This window comes from Rhagoletis zephyria, unplaced genomic scaffold (assembly GCF_001687245.7).
Source record: "Rhagoletis zephyria isolate East Lansing unplaced genomic scaffold, Rhagoletis_zephyria_1.1 Rzeph_scaffold_08691, whole genome shotgun sequence".
Taxonomy (NCBI): Eukaryota; Metazoa; Arthropoda; class Insecta; order Diptera; family Tephritidae; genus Rhagoletis; species Rhagoletis zephyria.
The window spans coordinates 1-23,116 of NW_016165771.1; the positions used below are offsets into that span (position 1 = coordinate 1).

Below are 23,116 nucleotides of genomic sequence, written 5' to 3' on the forward strand. Positions count from 1 at the left end.
CAGACACTGGGTTGGTCAGAGACGCTGTCACCTTTGTCAATAATGGTGTTGTGTATCTGTTTCTGTGCGCTTTCAGCAGTTCTGGGCGTAATATGCTACTATTAATATTTTGTTTGGCCACTAACCACAAAAATAAGAGATGCGATCAGAAATGCAACAAGCCAAAGCACCAGTCTCTTTTATTTATAAACTATAATTGATAGAAATGTCAAATATGCGCAACCACGGTTATAAGCCGAATTGGAACTTAGTTTCGTAAATAAGGCATTTCCATCAATTATATTTTAAAAATAAAAAAGACTGATGCTTTGGCTTGATGCATTTCTGAACGCACACAATATTGTAGTCCGATTGAAAAAGTACCTCTGAAAAATTTTAGCCTTTGAATGATTTTGTTGTAATTCATGGGAAATTTTGCGGCAAGTTGAGCAAAAGTACTTAATTTGGTTTGAGCAAGAAATCGGTAGTCAGTGCCAAATTCCAAGTTGATGACACTGTAGAGCTCAGTGTGCTTTTTAAAAAAATTTTAATTTTAAATAGATGACCGCCTGAAAACAAGTATTTAAACACGTTACCACTTTGAAGACAGCGCCAAACCTCTAATAAATAATCCGTTGAAAAATGTGTTTTACTAGTCTCATGAATGATCAAGTAATGGCGACGATTGCCTCGGGCTCCATAAAAAATATCCCATTCTTTTTATTGGTTAGTTATTCTGAAAGGAGCAGAGTTTTTTGTATCCTGTAACGAATGCCAATCACTTGCCAAATTTTGTTTGGAAACAAACCGACAAAGACATTAACTTCATTAAAAAGTTGTTGGTTGCTTTCAAACGGGTCGATTTTTTGACGTTCAACCAAAATCGACCAGCGTAAATCGAAATTTAACCGGCCGCTTTAGCTAGTCGACAGCGAACCGAAACAACACAAAAATGTATTTGTTTATTCGATTGCTTACTTTATCCTTTTTGTTATATTTTGTTGTTCAGAAAGCAATTCATTTATTATGCCTTGTCGAATCATTTCTATGCCCGTTTTAAAAATAATACATCTGCTGCTCTCGATTTTTTAGTCGAATTTCCACTCGACCCGTGTAAAGGCAGCTTTAGTTTGAGACAATTAAAGCAAGTTGCATGCAAATATGAATAACACAGTTGTTTTTCCTTTATTTTGCAAAATTCATCTATTCAATTGATGGGGTTTTTCAAGATTTCATAAAAAATGCGTTTAAAGGGTTCGAAAATTGCATTTAAATTTTCATTATTTTGAACATAGGGTGCAGTTTTCAATTAACATCAGCTTTTAATTTACTGAAAAAATGCTAAACAAATGATATTTCCAACAATGTACCACTCTTGAAACGGAGCATAATGATTTCCTAATGATATAGTACTGGTAAACATTATAATGGTAACATGTCAAACAGATTGACAGGCCTTTTACAAATTTAATTAATAGTAATTTGTTAAAGAAAAGCACTGAACTAGTGCGTATATATGTTGGAAATTCGTTTAAACATTCAAAAAAATGTTTTTTGTTACCTAAATTTTTTAATGCACAGAAGCAGTATAAATTAAAAATGCATATATGTGCATACAGCAGTCTTGTGAAAAATAGAGACACGTCGTTTTGGCTATTTTGTTTCGTTTGTTTAATGTTCATTAAAGTCTAGTTAATTATATAAATATGCATAAATCCACATTTGCAAACTTTGCAGAGAAATTCAAAAAATTTCTTATTCATAGTTTAAAGAAAATCTAAGTATGCAGTTTTGTATCTCATTAAATTCTAGTAATAAAGTGGAGGTTTAATGAGGCTAAGAGTTCGCGTTGATTTTTGATCATTTTTTTGCACGCGGTGTTATTATTTTCTTTCGAACAAACAAATTATCGGGCATAGTAACCCTGACGGAAACAAGTGATTTTTTTTTGTTTTTAATCAACTAATTGAAAGACTACTTTAAAACAAATGTAATGAGTAAATGTTTCGAATTTGTATACTCTTTTTCCTCAAAAAAATAATTTATGTCTTGGAAGTATGAAAAAGCATCTGTGTAGTGCAGAACGAAAGCGTATTTAAACGAAACATACTGACTTTGAAGTTGTTTAAGCCAAATTCATTTTAAAGTAGTTGAAACTACATGCAGGAAAAGGCAATTGACTGCTTTCCAGTGCATCGCCATGTTAAATAAATGAGTTCGTTGCAGATAAAATAGTGAAAATTTCAATTAGTTATCATTGAAAATAAAGTAGTTTATAAATAACTTTCAACCTAATTCAATTTCCTGTAGGGAACTTTGTATGAAAGAAAATACGTGACGATGGCAGCAAAAATTGTTTTCAAAAATCAAGGGTTCATGTTGACCGCTTAAGCTAGAAAATTTTCGTTGTGCAACTTTGTTGAATTCTTCTAATTTTTATACAAAGTTAGAAATTTGGATTTACATGGCTTTTGTAAGATCGTATTATTTTGTCACGGGGTGTAAAACCGGTACACATAGTACCAGGAATCCCTTTATTTTATTGAAAATAAAAACACTGTACTGTAAAAATTTTCTTTTGCAGCAATATACATTTTTTTTGCCTGAGAACTGATACGAGCGTTAAGTATACATATAATTCTAAAAGTTTAAATAATAATAGGTGGACACTAGGAATATGAGCAGCATGATAATGCATGTTTGTATCCCCACTGGCAAATCTACTGGCGTCACTTACCTCTAATTTCGTTTTCGATCTAATCGGAGTTTTATTTAAATCGCCCAATTCCGAATTAGTGGCCATGTCATTCAAGGGACTAAAAGTAGCTGCAAAAAATAAAAAAACAAAAGACTTGATAAAATAATTCTAGCTAACCTTGCAGTAAAATATAAAATATAAAATATTTTTTAAACTCAAACATTCAGAATATGCAGTCGCTGCGAAAATATTTGAACAATTCATGAAAAATCAATATTTGAGAAGACGTTTTACTTGGCTTAGAATGATGCGCACAGCCCTTAAAATGTGTTTTTATTAAAACTTGCATTTAATTTATAATTATACAGCAAATTAAGTACATATTTATTATTAAAATATACAAACTTACTAACTTACATTTTTACATGTATGTATATATATTTACACACATACATGTTTTATAAACGTTTCGCATTCTTCTCCGCCTATTCTGAGAAGATTTTCCAAGTGATCATCAGCAAAAAAGTAAACAAACACCTGTTGCTTTTGTCGTGTGCGGTGTGACCAGGTTAGCCTTTTTGAGAATAGATTTGACTTTTAATTTTATGCTATAGCCTTAGGACTTTAAGTCTGCCTTCGTGCATTTTTCTGACTTTTTTTACTTAACATATGTATTCATAGCAAAATTGGGACCAGAACTATTACAATAAGTGGTCAAACTAAAAACCCTTTACTATACTATTCTTCTTCTTCTTTTTTTTGGCGCTGTAACCGCCTAAGCGATTTTGGCCGAGTTCAGCAAAGCACGCCAGTCCTCTGTGCCAACTGACGCCAATTGGAAACGCCAAGTGAAGCCAAGTCCTTCTCCACCTGATCTTTCCATCGCAGTGGGGGCCTCCCTCTTCCTCTGCTACCACCAGCGGGTAGCGTCGGTGTCCATTCGAACGACATGACCAAGCCAGCGGAGCCGCTGTATTTTAATTCGCTGCACTATGTCCATATCGTTGTAAAGCTCATACAGCTCATCGTTCCATCGTCTGCGGTACTCGCCGTCACCAACGCGTAAAGGCCCGTAAATCTTCCGCAAAATCTTTCTCTCAAACACTCCAAGAGCCGCCTCATCGGATGTTGTCATTGTCCATGCTTCTGCGCCATATACCAGCACGGGCATGATGAGTGACTTATAGAGCGTGGTTTTCGTACGTCGAGAGAGGACTTTACTCCTGAATTGCCTACTCAGTCCAAAGTAGCACTTGTTGGCAAGATTGATTCTACGTTGGATTTCAATGCTGACATTATTATCGGTGTTAATGCTGGTTCCCAAGTAAACGAAATTCTCTACTTTCTCGAAATTGTAACTGTCAACAGTGACGTGGGTGCCAAGGCGCGAATGTGCTGACTGTTTGTTTGATGACAGGAGATACTTCGTCTTGTCCTCGTTTACCACCAGACCCATGCGCTTTGCTTCCATATCCAACTTGGAAAAGGCAGAACAGACTTTGCGGTTTACTATACTATTACCGTTAAAATATTACAATGACCTTGTAAGGTACGAAAAAATGGTTTTCTAAATTGTTTTCTAAGTTAAAAAAAAAAATAATACTAAGTGGCGTTTTCTATAGTAGATTTTAAAATATATCTGCCCTGAGGGTCCTATTTTTTAGCATAAAATTTTAAAATCTACTTATAACCCCAAGAAATTTGTTTTACACAACATTTTTTACAATATGATTTGTAGTACCTCAAAAAAGGGATAGTCTGATGCAGAAAATAATCATATTTTTATTCACAAAATTTTGTCGTTTTTCTTATCCTAAACTGAATTCCTTTTTGCATACTTGGAAGTAACCGTTATTAGCCTGATGTTATTTTGTGTGTTTTATGAGAAGCATTTAAAACTTTATTTAAAGAAAATCGGCTTCGCGGAACGTATCGAGTTGGCGAAGAGTTTTTAAGGAAATTAAGGAATGCATGTACTGACTTCTTTTAAACTTAATTTTTCATAAGGTATAACTTTTTTTCAAAATCAATTTAGCTTTGATTATTGTGGTCATCTGATCACACTGGTCGTGCGCAATCTAGAAGGTGTGCAAATACACATATCGAGTTTGTATGTAAATAGTATGTATGCATATTTATTCGCATGATTGTTTGAAAGTGCATCTTTTGCATGAAAATTTAATGTTTACTTGGAAATGTAGGCGAAGGTGCACTGCTTCAACTATTGTGGCTGCATATGAGCATTTTGGAGGGAAAAACTTAGTTATATACATATGTAGTATGAAATGCTAGTGGTATACATATATGTACATATATACAGGTATATGTATGTAAATATGTATGCATGTATATTCTTTTGTGTAGCAATTCTAGGCCTTCAACAAGCACAGAACTTTGGCTTTGATAACCTTGATCACGCGTATGTATAATTTCTCTTTTTGTTTGTCAACATAAAAATGTAGAACTCGTTAACTCTTGATCCAAGTCCATTTACATAATTTTTCCAGCGTCTACTTTTTGAAAAAAAAGTTGAAGTGTCACAAAATTGCAAAAATGCCAAAAATATCAAAGATATCAAAAATTAAAAAGATGTCAGAAACTAAACTAAAATCCAAAGCCGGGATTAATGAAAATCCTATTCGTCTGATGGATTCTACCTCGTGTGTATGAGTATTGGAGAAAAAAGTGCCCGAAAACAAAAAATAAAAATGCATAAGTTATTTCAACAGAAATCCTAGCAATTTTAATTCAACTCTAATTTGTAAATTTGCTCAAAAACTAGAAGAGGTAGAAAGATTTTGTAAATGGGCTTGGAATCAGCGTAAAAAAATCTATGGCTAGAGGTCGGTCTTGTTTTCGAGATCAAACTCGTTCAAATTTTGTTGAACCGTCTTATTAATTTTTATTTGGAAGTACATTTGCTTTATCGAAAATTTAAAAACTGTTTTCAAGTTCAAAGCCACGAGCTTACCGTTGATTTGTCGCCCTACATTAAAATACTTTTTTGATTACAATCATTTGGCATATATATTGTCCTATATTTGATACAAACAACGTCAAAGTGGGAGACAAGAAGTATGTACAATACACTACCCAAATACTTATTGTATGTACATATGAATGTATGTAGATATCCACTTATTTTGAACACTAGCTCTTCAAGTGACACAACTCAAAATTTAAAAGTTTTCAAAAAATTCAAAATAAGTATGTACGTACAAATGTGCAGACATACATAAGTTTGTAGGCAAAGACTAATTAATAGATTATGTAGTTTACAAAATCGGTTTAGATTTACCAAAACTACGCACAGGTATTAAAGCACAAGAATATTAAAATAATTGACGTGTCAAAATTGCAACAAAAATATTTGTACATACATACTACAATTTGTATCGCAGAGTACAACAAGCGTATTAGAGCAAGAAGATTGATTTTGCAAACTCTCGAGTTATGATACTCTTGAAACTAGCTTGTGAATGCATTCAAAATACACGCAAACAAACATACATATTTATGTATATATGTATATACCTTAGGGTGCCTCACTAAAACAAAGTTGTAGTTTTTCCATCGGACTTATAAAAATTATTATATTTCAAGACTACCGCCAAAAAATTTCGGATAAATATTAACATTTACGTGAGCTAGACCGATTTGAAAATATGTCAAAAATTTCCATTACATTGATTCTGTTATTAATTTTTTTAAAAAATTTTATGCAAATTTTATGACGTTTTCGTTTCTACCGAAAAATTTTACCTTCTCATTGCCCTCTAAGCACAAACACTAATAATCGGGCAATGAAAAGGCAACATTTTTTGTAGAAACGTAAACTCCATTATTTATAAAAAAACATGGATTTTTGGAGGTATTTTCAAATCAGTCTAGCTCACTCAAGTCTTTTCTAAACACCGCCAAAAATGTGACGATGAATAGTACAAGTAATAAAAAATGCAATTTTTTTAAGGAATAATCAACTTTTAAAGCTTTTTTTTGGTCTTCTAGTGATGCACCCTAATATACAAATGTACATACATACACGTATCGCGCGTAGATTTCTATATGTAATTACCTATGTATATGTTTATAAATGTCAATCAAATTAAACAATTCACAAGTCTGAAAACTGAGTCTCAAAATGTCTTAGGTTGGTTGGGTGCCTCGCCTAAATTGCCGATTTCGTATGCAGAACGGCAACAATTTATTTAGGGTAAAAAACTTGAATACGGACCTCAATTTATTTGTTTATTATCGTATTTAAAGGTTTTGTTTTTCTTTCTTATAAGCCAACAATTAAATACAAACATACACATACATATATATTCGAAGAAGTACATATACACAAGTGCATTCATACATATGTATAAACACTGCTACTTTTGCTTTGCTTGTAAAGACAAAAGCAGCAACCTGGAAAAGGCAAACAAATTAGCCACAACTTCTGCATTTTGATTAATTTTCTGCATACCGCTTAATTACGAACTAAAATTTTCATAGCCTAGAAAAAATGCAAATTTTGTAGGCATCGTCGTGCAGTAAATATGAATATATTTTTTTTTGTAAGTATGTTCATATGTAAATACAATATCAAATCATACGGAAAACTTCTTTGTAAAAATATACAAATGTGCATACAACATATCAATGCCTGAGTGGAAGATCGACCTATCTCGGCAGTCAGTTCGAACACGCCCTATCTCAGAAAATTTTTCAAGTACGCCCTACTTCAGAATTTGATTGAAAAAACACCCTATCTCAGCTGCCGATTCAAAAACGCCCTATCTCATTACATATTCAATGTATTTTGATCTGAGATAGGGCATTTTTGAACCNCACCCTACCTCAGCCCTCATTACATATTCAATGTATTTTGATCTGAGATAGGGCATTTTTGAACCGAATTCTGAGACAGGGCGTTCTTCCAAATTCTGAGATAGGGTGTTTTTCAATCAAATTCCGAGTAGAGCGTACTTGAAAAAATGCCTGAGATAGAGCGTTTTCGAACTGGCTGCCGAGATAGGTCGGTCTTCGACATCTTCTTTAAGTACTTAAACGCCCTATTTGAAATTTTACATGAGAAAAAAACTTTTTAAATTAACATAGAAGGCACTACGGGGCTGCTGAAAAGGTGTCAATAAATCTCGCATAATTTTAAGTGATGGCCACGTTTGCCATTTTCAATTTATTTTTCGGACCAAAAATGAACCAAATGGTAAAAAATCACCAATTTTCGTTACATCGGAAAATTAAGTGGAGTTTATTCCTCTTTATATAAAGAAAATATGCCAACGAAAATAAATGGACCAAATTTGGTCCATTTGGGCCAAAACGGCAACCGTGGTGATGGCTATGAATTTTGGTATCGTGTAATCGTAAAATCTAGCTCTGACGTTTTCTTCACAATACATCTTTCCTAGCGAAGGGGTGGCAGATGTACACAAAATTTTGCGCCGTCTCATTTTCCTCAAAGAATGTGATCTGTAATTCAGTGTGAAATAAACCCAACCAACACACCAGTGTTATATGTGATAATGTGAATGTGCCCACCACTGCCACAAATGCACTTTGGCCGTAATTTGTTTTCATCCACGTTTACTGTTTTTTTTTTTTTCAAAAACGCTTGAAAAATATTTTCGGCACAGCGAAAAAACACGCCTGTCAAAAGCGCAGCCCTTAAAATTAACATTTAGAGGTCACTCCTCGCGAACATCTATTTTCAATATAAATAACCCGGAAAAAAATTGTTTTCAATTGTATAATTCGTTTTTAAGCCAACGTATCGGATTGAGCGATATATATTTTTGAAAGAAATTGGAAGTTATAAAAAAGTTCTCGTGTGATTTTTCGATAAATTCAGCCCGCCAAATGTTATTCAAGGTTAAGGTCGAACTTAAATATAAAAAATTACGATTTTTTTTTTAAATTTTCGCAAAATGCTAAAACTTATCACTATCTAAATATCATGAAATTTGTCTTGGAAATTTTTTAATTTTTAATTTAAAAAAAGAGTGTGGAAGAAAATGACTGACTCATAAAAAAATGCAAAAATTCAATGGTAAGTCCGAGCTTATTCAAACTTGCTTAAATTGGAGTTTTTTAAAAAGGAAATTCTGCCGAGTTTTCTAATCGAAAAATATTGATTTTCAAGAATTGTATACTATTTATACGATAAGCGTTTTTCCCCATATAAAATACATGGAAAACTTCATGAGCTTTGAGGCAGCTCTGAACAAAAAATAGGTTACCCTTTTTTCATTTAGAAAAACTCCAGGGGTGAGAGCTTAACATTTTAAATTTTTTGGGCCACCCTAATATACGTACATACATATGTACATATAACCATTACCATACTTTGACCATTATTACGGCGAGTACCTGACACAATGGATGGTTCAAGCTTGAAACACGTTGGAAACGACGGACCACGGACCACAGCTGTCAAATTATTTTAACCCGTACTCTTATGTAGATAATTATTTTGGCGGCGACAGAGCTACACTGCGACTGTGGTTGTGGCCAGATTAGATCTGTTTCTAATTTTCTAGCGACAGATAAGGTTGTTGCTCTTCTTTTATATCAAAATCATACAAATTCATGATGTCGCTGCCGCGTTCAAAAAATTCATGTCGCTATAGACAAACTGTTTAGATTATGAAGATAACAAATTTGAAGCTGTGGCCCTTGGCTCGTGGACCGTCGTTTCCAATGTGTTTCAAGCTTGAGCTGCGTGAGTTTACACATATGTAGTGAATCGAATCAAAATACTTAAGACCGCTAAAAAAGTTGTAGTGGAAATACATTTTTTTATAAATTTGTACAAATCTACCAATCGTGTGATTCGGCCTTTATGTTATCTAGACCATATCGGCCAAGTGGATGCGAATGTTCTAACTCTAAAAGTATTCGATGCTATATCCACTGATCCGGGTGTAGTGAGGTTTGCCATCATGTGCCGTTTCTAATTGGCGCCAGTTAGCGAGAAGAAAAAAATGACTGGTGTGCTATGTTGAACTTGACGATTATAGCATTAATGAGCAAGACTACAAGTGTGAAAACATAACAAATAACCTGCTCGTATTTGCTAGAAATTTTAACAATAAAAAACTTGTTTAACTAGTTTATGTTTTTCCTCTGTATTTAGTTTATTTTTTGTATAAACACCTGTCTTACGTGTATTAACAGCCACTGTTGACACTGATTGCGAGTTGTTGTTGCTGATAAAAATTGTATTCGAAAATAAAATGTATGTGTGGCATTAATTTGTTTTCAAAGAAAGTATTGTACTATGCTCGTAAGTGAATGAGTATCTGTCGAGTCATTTATAATACAAACGTGCTTATGTAAAATTAATCATTGACTATTAATAAATAAATGACTAAATCTTTATTTGAAGGCAGGATGTATACATACATACGTATGTAAATCTTATCAAAATATGATTTGTCCTTATCTTAGCATAAATGGATTGATAAAGTTCAGATATTATGATTTGTCCTTATCTTAGCATAAATGGATTGATAAAGTTCAGATATTTTAAATGGTTACTGAACGTAATTAGATACTATTTAGTAGAGTATTGAAATTGCTAGCTAACAAGATGTGAAATTGCCTTTAGATTGCAGCTAAAACAAATTCATATCTATGCTTATCAGTGTTTTATTTCTTGGTAATTCAAGATTTGTACTTTAATCAAAAATAAACTATGTATTTGTCATATCAAGATAAAATTATTATTTTTTAATGTCTTGCTGCTTACATAAGTATGTATGTTTTTAATTATGTATGTATGTATGTATGTATGTAGTTAGTCAGTTGGCGGTTTTAGTTAAAATAGTTCAGCAAACTAGATAAATTTCCTGCAGATGTAGAAAAATAAAATTTCGCTTAACTTAACATGGCAGTAAAATTGTATTTAATGAAGATTATTATGAACGAACGTGATTCTTTGCAAAGTAAATACATATAACTTAAAAAAAAACAAGAACAAAAGTTATTTTTGTTGATTTTTTTTATTGTAGGTTCAGCAATTTGTATAACTTGTCACCATACCGAGTTTGTTTTAAACTAAATAATTTTGCCTTCTGCACTTCACATATGGTTTTTCATAATGGTAAAAACCAAACAAACAATTGCTTAATTTCCATGATATTTGTTATTTGGAAATTCTTAAGTACGCTCATTACAAATTTGAAATTAGTTTTTGAAAATCCAAAATGGAAAATCTAGTATGGCAATTTTCTCACTTTTTTAATAAATTTATTGAGGTTTGGACTTAAGAACAACGAACTTCGTATAAAAACAAATCCTAAAAAAATGTGGCAGCTAGGTGATTTCTTTTTTTCTTAAGTCATAGCAGACGCCCCAATTATCCCCCATTACGTATGTTCAACCGTCTGTCAAGCACCCTGTAATAATTATAATTACTGTTATCATTTCATCATTTAATTTTAAATTCATTTTAAACATTTTCCCTTTATTAAAATAAATTATTTATTTTTTTAACAAAAATATTGTGTTACTCAGCTGCAAGGAAGCTAAAGGACAATTTTTAAGATTTGCTTATTTTTAGAGAGAAAGTTTAAATGTGGTAAAGAATTCTTGATTAGCGTGTTTCATGTTTGAGAAAATTTCCTTAATTAGAGAAATTGACCACTTATGTGACAACTGTCAAAATTATAATTTGACATAATTGGTCAGTTTTAGAGAATTTGACAGTATTATTGACCGCTGTCAACTGTCAAAGTTTTAATTTAGCATACAATTAATTACTAACGTGTTTAATAACCTAATCCGTGGATTTTTAAAAAAAGATTTTCTAAGTTTTAGAAAAATGTACAGTCCATTTGACAGCTTTGACTGTCAAAGCTTTAATTCATCATCAGCGGCTCTAAAAACCTCTGCAGTGGAATTCTTAAAATGATATTATTAGTTTTAGAGAAATTGACAGTCCAGTTAGCTGTCAACTACCAAAGTTTTAATTTGTAATAAAATTAGTGCCTAGCGTTTCTAGAAAACCCAATTAGTGGCTTTTTTCCAAAAGATTTTTTTTTATTTTTAGAAAAATTGACATTTGATTTGACAGCTGCCAACTGTGAAACTAAAAGTTGTATGACATATTCGAATTTGGCATGACAATAATACTAAGATCCTATAGTTTTATCAAAATCGTAACAGTCGTTTTAATTTTTCGCTAAAAACATGGCCTCTCCGACCACTGTGCGACGCTATGAAACCAAAAGTTAGTGGAAACAAAGTCTTTAAAATTAGCGATTTGTTACTTTTACCTACTTCCTTTGCTGGTACGCAATTAACAAATCCTTTAGTATGTAGTTTTTTATTAAAAAATTAACTAAATCATTTGTATGCTATAGAATGTGGTTTTTCACACCCACCTTGCTATCAGCGTATCTGATTATATTTTGTATACAGTTTATAATAATAAAATTGACTAGAAAGTATTAATTTTTTAACAGATAACCTGATAACGAGGTTTTTAGGTGTGAACACCCACAATATTTAAGATAAATTGTAAATAATTCTTATTAAATTTTTTTACTTTCTCGATATGCTCCTATGCCTCAATAACTACATACTCGAAATTGCTCTCGAGAATTCTTCAACAAATTTGCGCTTGTGCTGTACAAACATGTCATTTTCGTTTTTCATCTTAAAATCCCATTTTACAAACTTTTTAGTAATTGCTCTACGTACTTCTTTATGGTTNCTCGAGAATTCTTCAACAAATTTGCGCTTGTGCTGTACAAACATGTCATTGCTCTAGAAAATTTTCGTTTTTCATCTTAAAATCCCATTTTACAAACTTTTTAGTAATTGCTCTACGTACTTCTTTATGGTCCTCAGACCACTTCCATAATATCAAACTTGTTTTCAGAATTCAAAACTTAACTAGGTAAAATGAAATATTGAAAAATATGTACTTTGCAATTCAAATTTTGTCGAAGGCATCAAAAAATAACGTTAAGACAGCTCTATGTGTACAGCTGTACAGATGCATGGAAATACTTATGTATGTACATACATACATTAGACTGCATCACCAAAAAAAGTTGCGGTTTTCCACCGGGATTACAAAATTTATTGTACTTTAAGACGTCCACCAAAATATTCGGAAAAATATTAAGATTTACGTGAGCTGAACCGATTTGGAAATATCTCCAAAAATGGAGTTTTTTATGAATAAAAATAGTTTCTCAAACAACTTTTTGAAAAAAGTCCCCTCAGATGACAAAACGCTTTAAGCTTAAAAAATCTGCATAAAAATATTTAAAAATAATTTTAAAAATATTGAACGGAATCGTAATAATGAGATTTTTGATGCAGTTTATTACTTTTTTTTTGCCTTCTTCTCCTTGTCCAGCTCAGGCATTTCATATTATCGTTTTAAGCAACCATTTGATTTTCAGGGCAATTAACTCCCTTGGCAAAGCTTCACAAGGGCTAAAAATGTGCCTTTTTGCCTTAGAAGAGTGTGACATTTTAAGAAAGGAACACAAAATTTTCTCACCATTTTCCCTTATTTTTGAATCGGACACGAAAAGAGAAAGGGGCAATCAAAATGCGAAATTTTTTGTTGAAACGAGAACACCATTAGATTCAGTAGTATTCGGCTAACTTTTTTTTCTGGTACGGTCTAATGTACATACATATGTATATTATTGTTGTTGTGCGATCTTACCAAAGTCTAGGACGGCAGCAAAGGCCAATACGAATAGAAACAACTTCGACAACCGGGTCACGTACATTTTTGCTTTTCTTGCTGTTATTGTCGCTGATTTGCAATGGCTTTTCTCTTTTCTCTTTTGTTTAAAGATAATAAATATCTTAAACACGGAATTCAATGAAATAAACACTCTTATCCGCAACTGGATGGCCAGATAGCTTTTTCGTTATCAGTCACAAACACTTATCGATGTGAAAAATAAGAAAGACACGAACAAAGTGATATCGAATTATACAAATACGCAAAGTGGCAGTTAAATGCGAATTTTTACAAGTATTTACACTGTAAATTTTACAGTTATAAGTTGGGCACGATGTGATAAATTAAAATTAAAATTATACACTTTCAATCGCAGTTTTCTCGATTAACAATTTCATTTCCGAACGCGCCGATGGTCATGACCAAAATGGTCAAACGTCTTTTAAAGCGAGAAATTAAATTGGAAAACTTTTCGGTTACAAAGATACGCGGCCCACTCCCAACTTGATCTTGACTTCGCGAATGTTACTGAAAGACTGTCTCATTGGCCGGCAGCGGCTGTCTGAGAGCGAAGCAATGCACAAAGTCAGTAATAGCGACGAAGCAATAAACAAGCCATGAGAAATCCAATGCGCAGAGCGAAGATGGTGACACATTTTATATGTACATATGGACGCACATACATACATACATAGTATGTACGTGGCGAGGCTTCTAACTTGGCTAAGAGCAAAGAAACGCCAGGTCGATAGCAATAAACTGGATTGTTTTGATCAACGCTATTGAATGCTCTACAATAATGTTCTTATGATCAATGAAAATGGCAACATTAGTAAGTATCGTCCAACTTCTTTTTTTATTACCTTCCACTAGGATGCAATAAACGAATTCTATACCTAATATGTGTTTTTGATTCAACCAACACCATTGGGGGGTGCTCCACTTACTGCAGTTTTCACGTACATAAGCAAATTAAGTGAACAATTATTTTTTCTGCCAGTTCCCCTGAACACTTTCAAAAAATGGAATTGGCACCTTTTCACCCTTAGGTGACGATATGTAACTGAATAATCAGCATGGCTTTTTAGAAATAAATAACTTATTTTTTACAATTTTAAATTTATTTCAGTTATGAATCAAATTTTGTATGTACATACAAACACATGTATTTGGAAAATTTGTATAGCCATTAAAAATTTTAAATTATGAATTAAAAAAAAATTAAAAAAAAAATGTCCCATTGTCAGGTGTGGGGTTCGAACCCACGCTCCCTCTCGGGAACCAGAGCTTAAATCTGGCGCCTTAGACCGCTCGGCCAACCTGACTACAGCGAATACATTGTCAAATTAACCACAAGAACCGAACAAGCCAAAAGCACTTACACAAAAGGGAAATTTATAGATTTTTGGTTGCAGTCTTTGCTAAATTTAGTGTACTTGCTAATTAAGGGAAATTATGAAATGTTGCCAGGCAATCTTTTATGCTATAAAATTATAAGTACGGAACCTTCAACAAAAATTAATTCTAACGAATATGTGATTACACAGGCCTACGAAATCTGACTTTTTCCCCTTTCAAATAATTCTGTTCTTATTTTGAATATCTAGGTATGTTAATTTAAAATAAATCTTCTTTTTTTATTCTAGCAAGTCAAGATTTTTTTTTGTTGGTTATACATATATAAATTTTAGAACTTTTAGAATTTGCATGAAAACCAAGTTTTTATTAATATAGAATTGCATTCTTATTTAAGAACAAACAGTATTAGTTGAAAATACCCACAAAAAGACTAAGTAAATCAAAAAAAAAAAACTTATATAATTTCGAAGTTAATTGTAATTTTTGTTTTTAACTCCGAGGAAAATGTTTGGAGTTATTGGAGTAATATTTGCGTTAAGTATTGAAGTCAATCCAATTTTTTTACTACCACAGAATATACGTTTTAAATTCAAAGAGCTAAGGTGTTCGTGAAAGTGGTGCAGCGGTTAATAAATAAACTTTCAACGAGATCAAAGAAAAAAGGAAATACAATTTTTAATAAAATATCATATCTTGATATATTGTAGGTTATTTCAATATATCATTTATATGTTATTTTAATGAGTAAATATATTTGGTTTAAATTTTAAGTTTTATATGTTGAAAGTTTACTATAGAGTAATCAAAAACTTTCCTTTTGATAACAAACAAATTCATTGAACATCAAGAATTTAAACAAGTATAAAAACATACAGGTAAAATATCCTACAGTAATCATAAGTGGGCATGGTTACGCCTTTATTTTCTTTTTTCCGTCAAAAGATCATTGTACTATCAATTTAGATTGAAGGAGCTTCAGCAGTTACTAAAATATCGCAGGTTCGTATTTCGACTTTGCTTATTTTCAATACCATCCGTACACAAGCCAAGTTTCGTTATGATATCTCAATTTTTACTAGTTATCGTGTGCACAGACGGACGGACGGACGGACAGACAGTCACCGCTTAAACGATTTTATTTTTCATTTTGATCATTTATGTATACATTTGTTTATATCTATCTCGATTCGTTACAAAAACTGTTATGTGAACAAAGTTATAATACCCTTGTGCACAAGTGCGCTCGGGTATAAAAATCCAATTTTGGAGGCATGCACAATGGTGTCCACAATATCGTCTTCAATTTTGTATATACATATATGTATATTTATAAAAAAAATTTATGTAAAAATAAAAATATTGAAATACTAATTTAAAAAAAACGTCCCATTGTCAGGTGTGGGGTTCGAACCCACGCTCCCTCTCGGGAACCAGAGCTTAAATCTGGCGCCTTAGACCGCTCGGCCAACCTGACTATATGACACTTCCTGCACAAGTTCGCACTTCAACGCCAACAATGAACATTTTCACCAATGCAACTACAAGAATGGTTTGTGTCCATTATTTTTATAGTAGCAAAGTCTATAACCAGAACAAAAAGAAAAGGAAGAGCAAATGGAAAATGTCAACACTTCACTTTCCGTCATGGGCGTCTTTTTCATACATATTAAATTTATTGTTGCTTTCCATGAACCAAATATGTATACAAGATCACGCATGAACGCGACGTTGTATTTGAAACTGGTTTTGAGAAAAAAGTTTGCGAAAGCGGGTTCGTCAGCTAAGCATTTGTTTGCATGTGCTCCAACAATTAAACGTTTTGTTATATTACTTCAGGTACATATATTCCGCGCTCGTAACAGAAATTTTGGAACCGTAAAAAAAGTTCCCGACAATTTTTAAACACTTTTTGAATTGTATACACTCCTGTAGCAGGTAAATTTTGGCTACCACCACTTCTTAAAGCAAGATATTGCCTATGAAATATGAAAAACGAAATTTCTATATAAAATCATCGCTGAATATGTATGTATATTTACTTGTTACCAATAAACCTAGAATTCCGGCAACAAGAAGTGGTTACAAGTTTTGGTAATAAATTGTTCAGGTTGCAAAATGTTCGGTAACGTCCAGAATAGGCAGGTGAATGAAAAAAGTTTACTAGCATACATGTTTGTAGATGCATATTTCATTAGAGAGTACCTAATTTAATAACTCTGTATTCGTTAGTTCATTCACAACTCGTTAAATTTTTGAGCATAACTTCCATACTTTTCTGCATGACACCGCAATGACATTTTCATCAATTCATACACAGTTTTAGTTTACGTTATTCGCTGTGCAACAGCATAAAAAATTTTCTTAAAAGTTGTGTGGCGCCAAATATATGTATCTGGATCAGTCCGGTAACGTATACTCGAGCGTTGTGGGAACGTACAACAACACTAGGCCCATTAACTTCCGAGAAATAAAATTCTAGAACTTGAAGAAAAAAGTTCCGGCCATTTCAAGAAACTACTAATGATAATGCACTAAATATTAGGTATAAAGTATTTATTTTCCATGCTGCTTTGTATACATAAAATTATAAATAGACATTCTTAATGTTTAATTTCTTCACTCTATTTTTCGCTAATAATAACAAAACCTAGTGGTTCTTTTATACTGTTATCAGTAAATAAATTAACATATATGTATGTAATTCATAAGAATTACTATGTTTCATATTTGTAAGTCAAAAATTGGTACCTGTTATTAAGAGAACATGTCGCTTGTTTGCTGGAAGAACGGCTTATTCCAAACAAACCAACGGTCAAGAAAATCGGCTCTTCTAGCAAACGATCGAAATGTTCATAATATAAAAGTACATGTGTTTATGCCACTTATGTACATACATACGGGATACAACAATTTTATTGTTTTTATCAATTATTCATTACTATGTAGTATTAGAGAAAGTAGACACAGGAGTTGAATGATTTTAATTGTTAATTCCATTTTAAATACTTGTGTGAATGAATAAGTATGCTGTTGTATAGGAATCGTATAATTTTACTGAGAATAGTGTATAAATACTTCTTTTAAAACACATACGGCCCTATGCGGAATATCGTCATCGTCATCGTCGACGATCTTCAGTGCATCAGTAACATGGCTGACGATGGCCGTATCATCACTTTTACTGACAATGACGATATTCAGCATAGGGCCGATTGTGATATATGTACATTTAGTGATTCATATCGAACTGTAATGTTTCTAGCTAATAATTTTAGACAATTTGCATGCTAACAAAACGTTTAACATTTTTTAATATATACTGCTTGCGCACAAATTATGCTTACATTATTTTAATTTATTCAAGCAACTCATTTTATTGATTTAGAATCTGCAAAATTTCTATTAAGATTTTGATTTCTTGTAACTAACGATAAAATGGCTCTTTAAACTTTAGCAAATATGCTGCTAATTCTCAAATTTCGTTAAATAAATTTCTCTTTCTACTGCAAAGTGCGCAACGACTGTAAATACATTCAAGCAACTCATGCTAATTCTTGAAACTTTTTGTTTTCGTACTAAACATCGAGTAGCAATTTTCCAAATCTAACACTAATATTACATACTATATTTCCCTTGCTCTTGTTGATACGTTGAAAGCACATTGACCGACGGTTCTTAATTTATTTTTGGATATCAAAAACTTTCTTTTTTCTTTTTTTTTTGCAAAAATACACATACAATTTAAATAATCATTAATTTAACTATTACTTTTGATTTAATTGCGATTTCAACTTAACAGTTGAATTTCATATAAATTGTTTTATTTAGTCTGCATTTCATTTCTTTATCATATACATATGAAAGTGGAGCGTATTGAAACCTAAACGGTTTTCTTTACTTAATTGCTATTAGCACCCAGATTTTTGTATGGTTTACCACCGTTGCGCTCCCATTCACGATTGAATTCATGTTCCAAAATTTCAGCGCCGCGTTTGCGTGTCAGACCGGTCTCCTCCAGGCTAAGTTCGCACATTTGCATGTCATCAACACCTGCGTAGATTAGAAGAATAAGAAATATTTTATTTTCAATGCACAACTAATTTTATTTCTACGGAGTCACAATACTTAAAATTTAGATAATTAAACTTTCTCTATGTCCAAACTATTTAGGCATAGATATGTTTTAGCCTCAAAAATGTAGTTGTTTACCTGCTACTAGCAAAATGGGTGGTTTATCAGCATGCAATTCCATTTGTCGCGCTATCCATTGTCCATCAAAGTGTGCGTACCAGAGACCGCGTTTAGCTAAAACACGGAAGGGCAATTCGACAACATTACTAAATAAATTCATGTAGTTTTCAAATTTATTTAACTTACTATTTTCAGGAGCGTTGGCGCGCATAAATGGTATGCGGAAATAACGGTGCTGGGCAGTTGTGATTTCCTGCTTGGGATGTGCTAGCGGAGGTGCCTTATAAGCTGTAAGAATAAAAATGGATATAAATTAAAAACTTTGAGCAAAAGAATATGCAGATCTAAGTATAACTGGCGGATACTTAAAGTACATAAGATTGAGCCACCCAAAAAAAAATGTGATTACCTTACCCAACAAACATCGCACAAATTTTTCTCCAACATTTGTGAAATATATAGCTTTAAAGTTGATAACTACCACATTTCTCTTCCCTAAACTTGCAGAACTCAGGAGAAATTTTTACTAGTTGATATCCAACATATTTCTACACTTACAGTCTATTCTGCACGTTATCGAATATTTTGTAACCGAAAAAAACCCTTACCACTTTTTATCATCGTAATTCTAGGCACATGGTAGGAATGTTAGTCCCGGGGTACCGACCTTTTTTAGGTCCCGAAAATCCCGGCATTCTTGGCAAATAATCCCAGGATTTATTGAACTGATGGCAATAATAGAAATTCCTTTTCTTGACCAGTATTGGCTACATTTCTTTTTTTATTTAATAATTAATATTTTGTTATAAATGTCTAGCTTATTATACTTATAAATAGTAAATTTTACACTCAAAAATCAATATATTCGCGAAACAATAGGCCAAATATAGTAAAATTGCGTTTTTAGTTCTTCACTCTGATGTCAGTAATTCAAAAATTATTTAAAAATTCAGTGAAATGTGCTTAGAGAAAAAGTAAGGGTATCAAATTAAATAGGAAACTCTGTAGAATTTGAACAGATTAAATATTTTGGTGCATACGTACTGGTATGTATTGAAAATGTCCTTTTAAAATTGTATCCTTGAAATTTCGGAATATTTTTTTTTGAAAAATTATACGTTAAGGATTTATATAAACTCGATAACATCGCCCTTCTAACTTTATCAGGTTAAAAAAATTAAATATTCGTCCTTGTAAATCCAAAAAAATTTTATTTTTTTTTAATTGTAAAGAAATTTCCTCTTTCATTTGGTACCCATATTTTAATTCTACATTGCATTGAATTTTTTAAATAATTTTTGGAATTAAGCATATCTTTGAAATAACAAAGTCCTTTAAAATAAATTCTGACGTCAGAGAGAAAAAATGAAAATGCCACTTTAAATAAAAAAAAGTAGATTTCAACCCCAATTATTTATTATTTATTTTATGGTAGGAAAGCTTCTCAAACAATATAGGAGCAATTTTTTCGATTTAAGTTGTTGAAAAGTAATGAATATCTAAATTCCGGGACAATCCATCGGGATTGTGATAACGGCATCCCGAATCCCGGGTCGTAAAAAGCGAAAAAATTAACATCCCTAGTACATGGACAATGTTGTCAATACCCTTAATATACTCGTATCCTGCAATTCAACTAATAACTTTTTAGGAATTCTGGTATTGCATATTTCAAGGGACAAGGTCTTTGCTAGCAGCTTATAAGATGGTAACAGAATTTTCCGGTTACAAGAGTGCACAGAATACGAAAAGAAAAGGGGTTAAAAATCTGACGGGAGTTTTCATTAAACGGCTACAAAATTTTTGTTACCATTGCATAAGTGATCTGTTATTATTCAAGTTGATTATCGTTAAAGCTTTTGTGTGTAAAAAACACAAAAGGTAGAATTTGCAAATGAGGAGTGGATACACATTCTGTGGCCCAGTTTTCCAGAGGAATTATTCGTTTTACCAGCAATTTAAGCAAAAATCTCTTTTCCCCTTCTGTCATAAATTCAAATATAAAAATATAATTTTTCAATTAAATTGAATTTGTTAATTACACAGTTCGGCACAGTTCTGGTAGATTTGCTAGTGCTGAATCCAAATCTAGCCGCTCTTGCACGTCAGGATTTCGAGATATCCTAACCTCAAAGTGCCAAAACACGGTGGCGATATTTGAGGTCATATTATGAAAACAAATTTTTTAGCTCATTTCTTTTTAGGATATCATTTAGTACTACTCTTTCCCTTTGTGTCGATTCCATTTTCCTTTCTTGAGATATACCAGTTTAAATGTGCAGTACTTCGGTATTAGCTATGATGACGCATGCTTACGAAGTAATACCGTTGTACTGCACATTAAAACTGATATATCTCGAGAAAGAAATATCGAATCGCACAAAACGAAAATTAAGTTTAGAGGGGAAGAGTAGTGCTAAATGATGCCCTAAGTAGAAATTAACCAAAAAAAATTTGTTTGTTTTCATAATATATGTATGTATCCTAAAATATCCGCAAAAACCGTGTTTTTGGTTCTTTGAGGTTAGGATATCTCAAAATCCTGAGTTTTCGGGAGAAAGATTCTGCGAAATATTCACGCGTTGGCGATGGCGAATACCGCCGATGATTTAACGATGAGATGTATAATCCTTACAACGATATAAATATAGTGCAGCGAATTAAAATTCAGCGGCTCCGCTGGCTTGGCCATGTCATAGACAGGAACGTCCCTGCGCGGGCCGCGATGCTGGTAGCAGAGGAAAGACCAGGACAGAAAGACAAGACAGAAGAGAAATGACTGGCGTGCTTTGTTGAACTCGGTCAAAATCTCTTAGGTGGTTGCAGGGCTAAATCAGAATAAGAAGACATATCGCTAGTTTAGAGTGAAAAGTTGGTAAGTGCTGGAGAAATTACAAATGCATTGTTTCGAAAAGGCTAAAGGTATTCGTTTTATTTATTCTCATTATAATTCAATGAAAGGAAAATTTGCTAAGTCCAAAAGAAGCACCGGGGACCCGATAAGGCCAAACTGTAAGAAGTCTTTCAATAGAGATCGAATCCCTCGGATTCATATGAAGTTTTGCTTTGCTTCAAACAACCAAAATGTTGTATTCAAAGTTTTGCGAAATGCTTGAAGAAAATTGTTACAAGAAGTTTTTTCCGATCCTGTAAAATTTCTAAAATGGGACTTAGCAACTTTTCACTCTAAGCCAGCGATATATGTATACCCATACAATTAATACTCAAAAATACCCTTTGATGGTATATCACTCGTTGAAATTGGGCTACAAACAGTGTTGCCGTTTTTCATCGAACTTTTAAAGATACTTTTATTTTAAGCTCAGTATAAATTGTGATACATTTTAATTCACAAATAAATTTTGGGTAACTCTTTCCATCTTAAGACTTTTATGATTTTGTGGCAACGCATTAAGTTTGTTTTCTTTCACTGAAGATGTCAACTTTAATATGTATATGTTGCTACAGACAACTAGCCTGGTCCCGTACTCCAGGATTTAGTCCGAAATTGCCCGATGTCGTTTCCTTTCATACATTTATGATGTATTTTGCGAACAATTTCTCACTAAGTCCTGGTATGCGGGAACAGGCTAATATTGTCGTTCCTTTTTCCTTTTTGATTTTGAAGTTGTTGAACGTGGGACCGGGCTAAGAATTTCATCCAGAGTAATCCGGTAAGAATTGTGAAATTTACTTTTATTGTCAATGTTATTGTGACTTATTAACGTTTTATTTTTTTAATATTTTTATTGAGCTTTGTACCACTATTGTTTATTAGGAAAAATTGANTGTTTGAACTTTTATCGCAACGATTGTTGAAGTTTTTACAAATTGATCGATTTGAAAAATTAAAGCGTTAACTTCGTATTCAAAAGAAGAAGAACTTTTCGAAGACTCGATATAAATATATTGCAAGTCTACAATACTTCAACGAACGGGGACTGCTTCCGTCACTCCTTGCGTACACTTGCACCCAATGCGTCATATTTTTGAATTGTATTTTATCACAGCTCCGTTGATTTGGCTAAGTATTTAATGTACATTGTCCCAAAACAATTCCGTGCCTAACCTTTTTCCTTAGAGCAAAGTTGGTTAATCTATTTTAGGAAATCAGCTATTATGTACATATTGACCGCTGTGGCTGGGTTCATTCAATTGCTGACAAA

The 23,116-nt window shown here is 32.6% G+C and overlaps 1 protein-coding gene, 1 long non-coding RNA gene and 2 other non-coding genes across 4 annotated transcripts in view; all 4 read right to left on the bottom strand.

Annotated features, from left to right (window-relative positions):
* Positions 1-2,715: 2,715 nt before the first annotated feature.
* On the bottom strand, positions 2,716-13,943 carry LOC108375254 (uncharacterized). The gene is made up of 2 exons (XR_001849146.1): positions 13,377-13,943; positions 2,716-2,805 (listed from the first exon to the last, which is right to left on the bottom strand). It is a non-coding gene; the product is annotated as an uncharacterized LOC108375254 (long non-coding RNA).
* Positions 13,944-14,641: 698 nt separating this feature from the next.
* Positions 14,642-14,725, bottom strand: TRNAL-UAA (transfer RNA leucine (anticodon UAA)). Its single transcript has one exon. It is a non-coding gene; the product is annotated as a tRNA-Leu (tRNA).
* Positions 14,726-16,149: 1,424 nt separating this feature from the next.
* On the bottom strand, positions 16,150-16,233 carry TRNAL-UAA (transfer RNA leucine (anticodon UAA)). Its single transcript has one exon. It is a non-coding gene; the product is annotated as a tRNA-Leu (tRNA).
* A 1,070-nt stretch (positions 16,234-17,303) lies between these two features.
* The window catches only part of LOC108375255 (myosin heavy chain 95F-like), a 7,612-nt gene continuing 1,799 nt past the window's right edge, over positions 17,304-23,116 (bottom strand). Inside the window, exons 4-6 of the mRNA XM_017631354.1 lie at positions 19,137-19,238; positions 18,969-19,064; positions 17,304-18,809 (exon numbers count right to left, since the gene is read on the bottom strand). Coding sequence (XP_017486843.1) covers positions 18,658-18,809; positions 18,969-19,064; positions 19,137-19,238 — 350 coding nt within the window. The 3' untranslated portion in view covers positions 17,304-18,657. The remainder of the gene's footprint in view (positions 18,810-18,968; positions 19,065-19,136; positions 19,239-23,116) is intronic.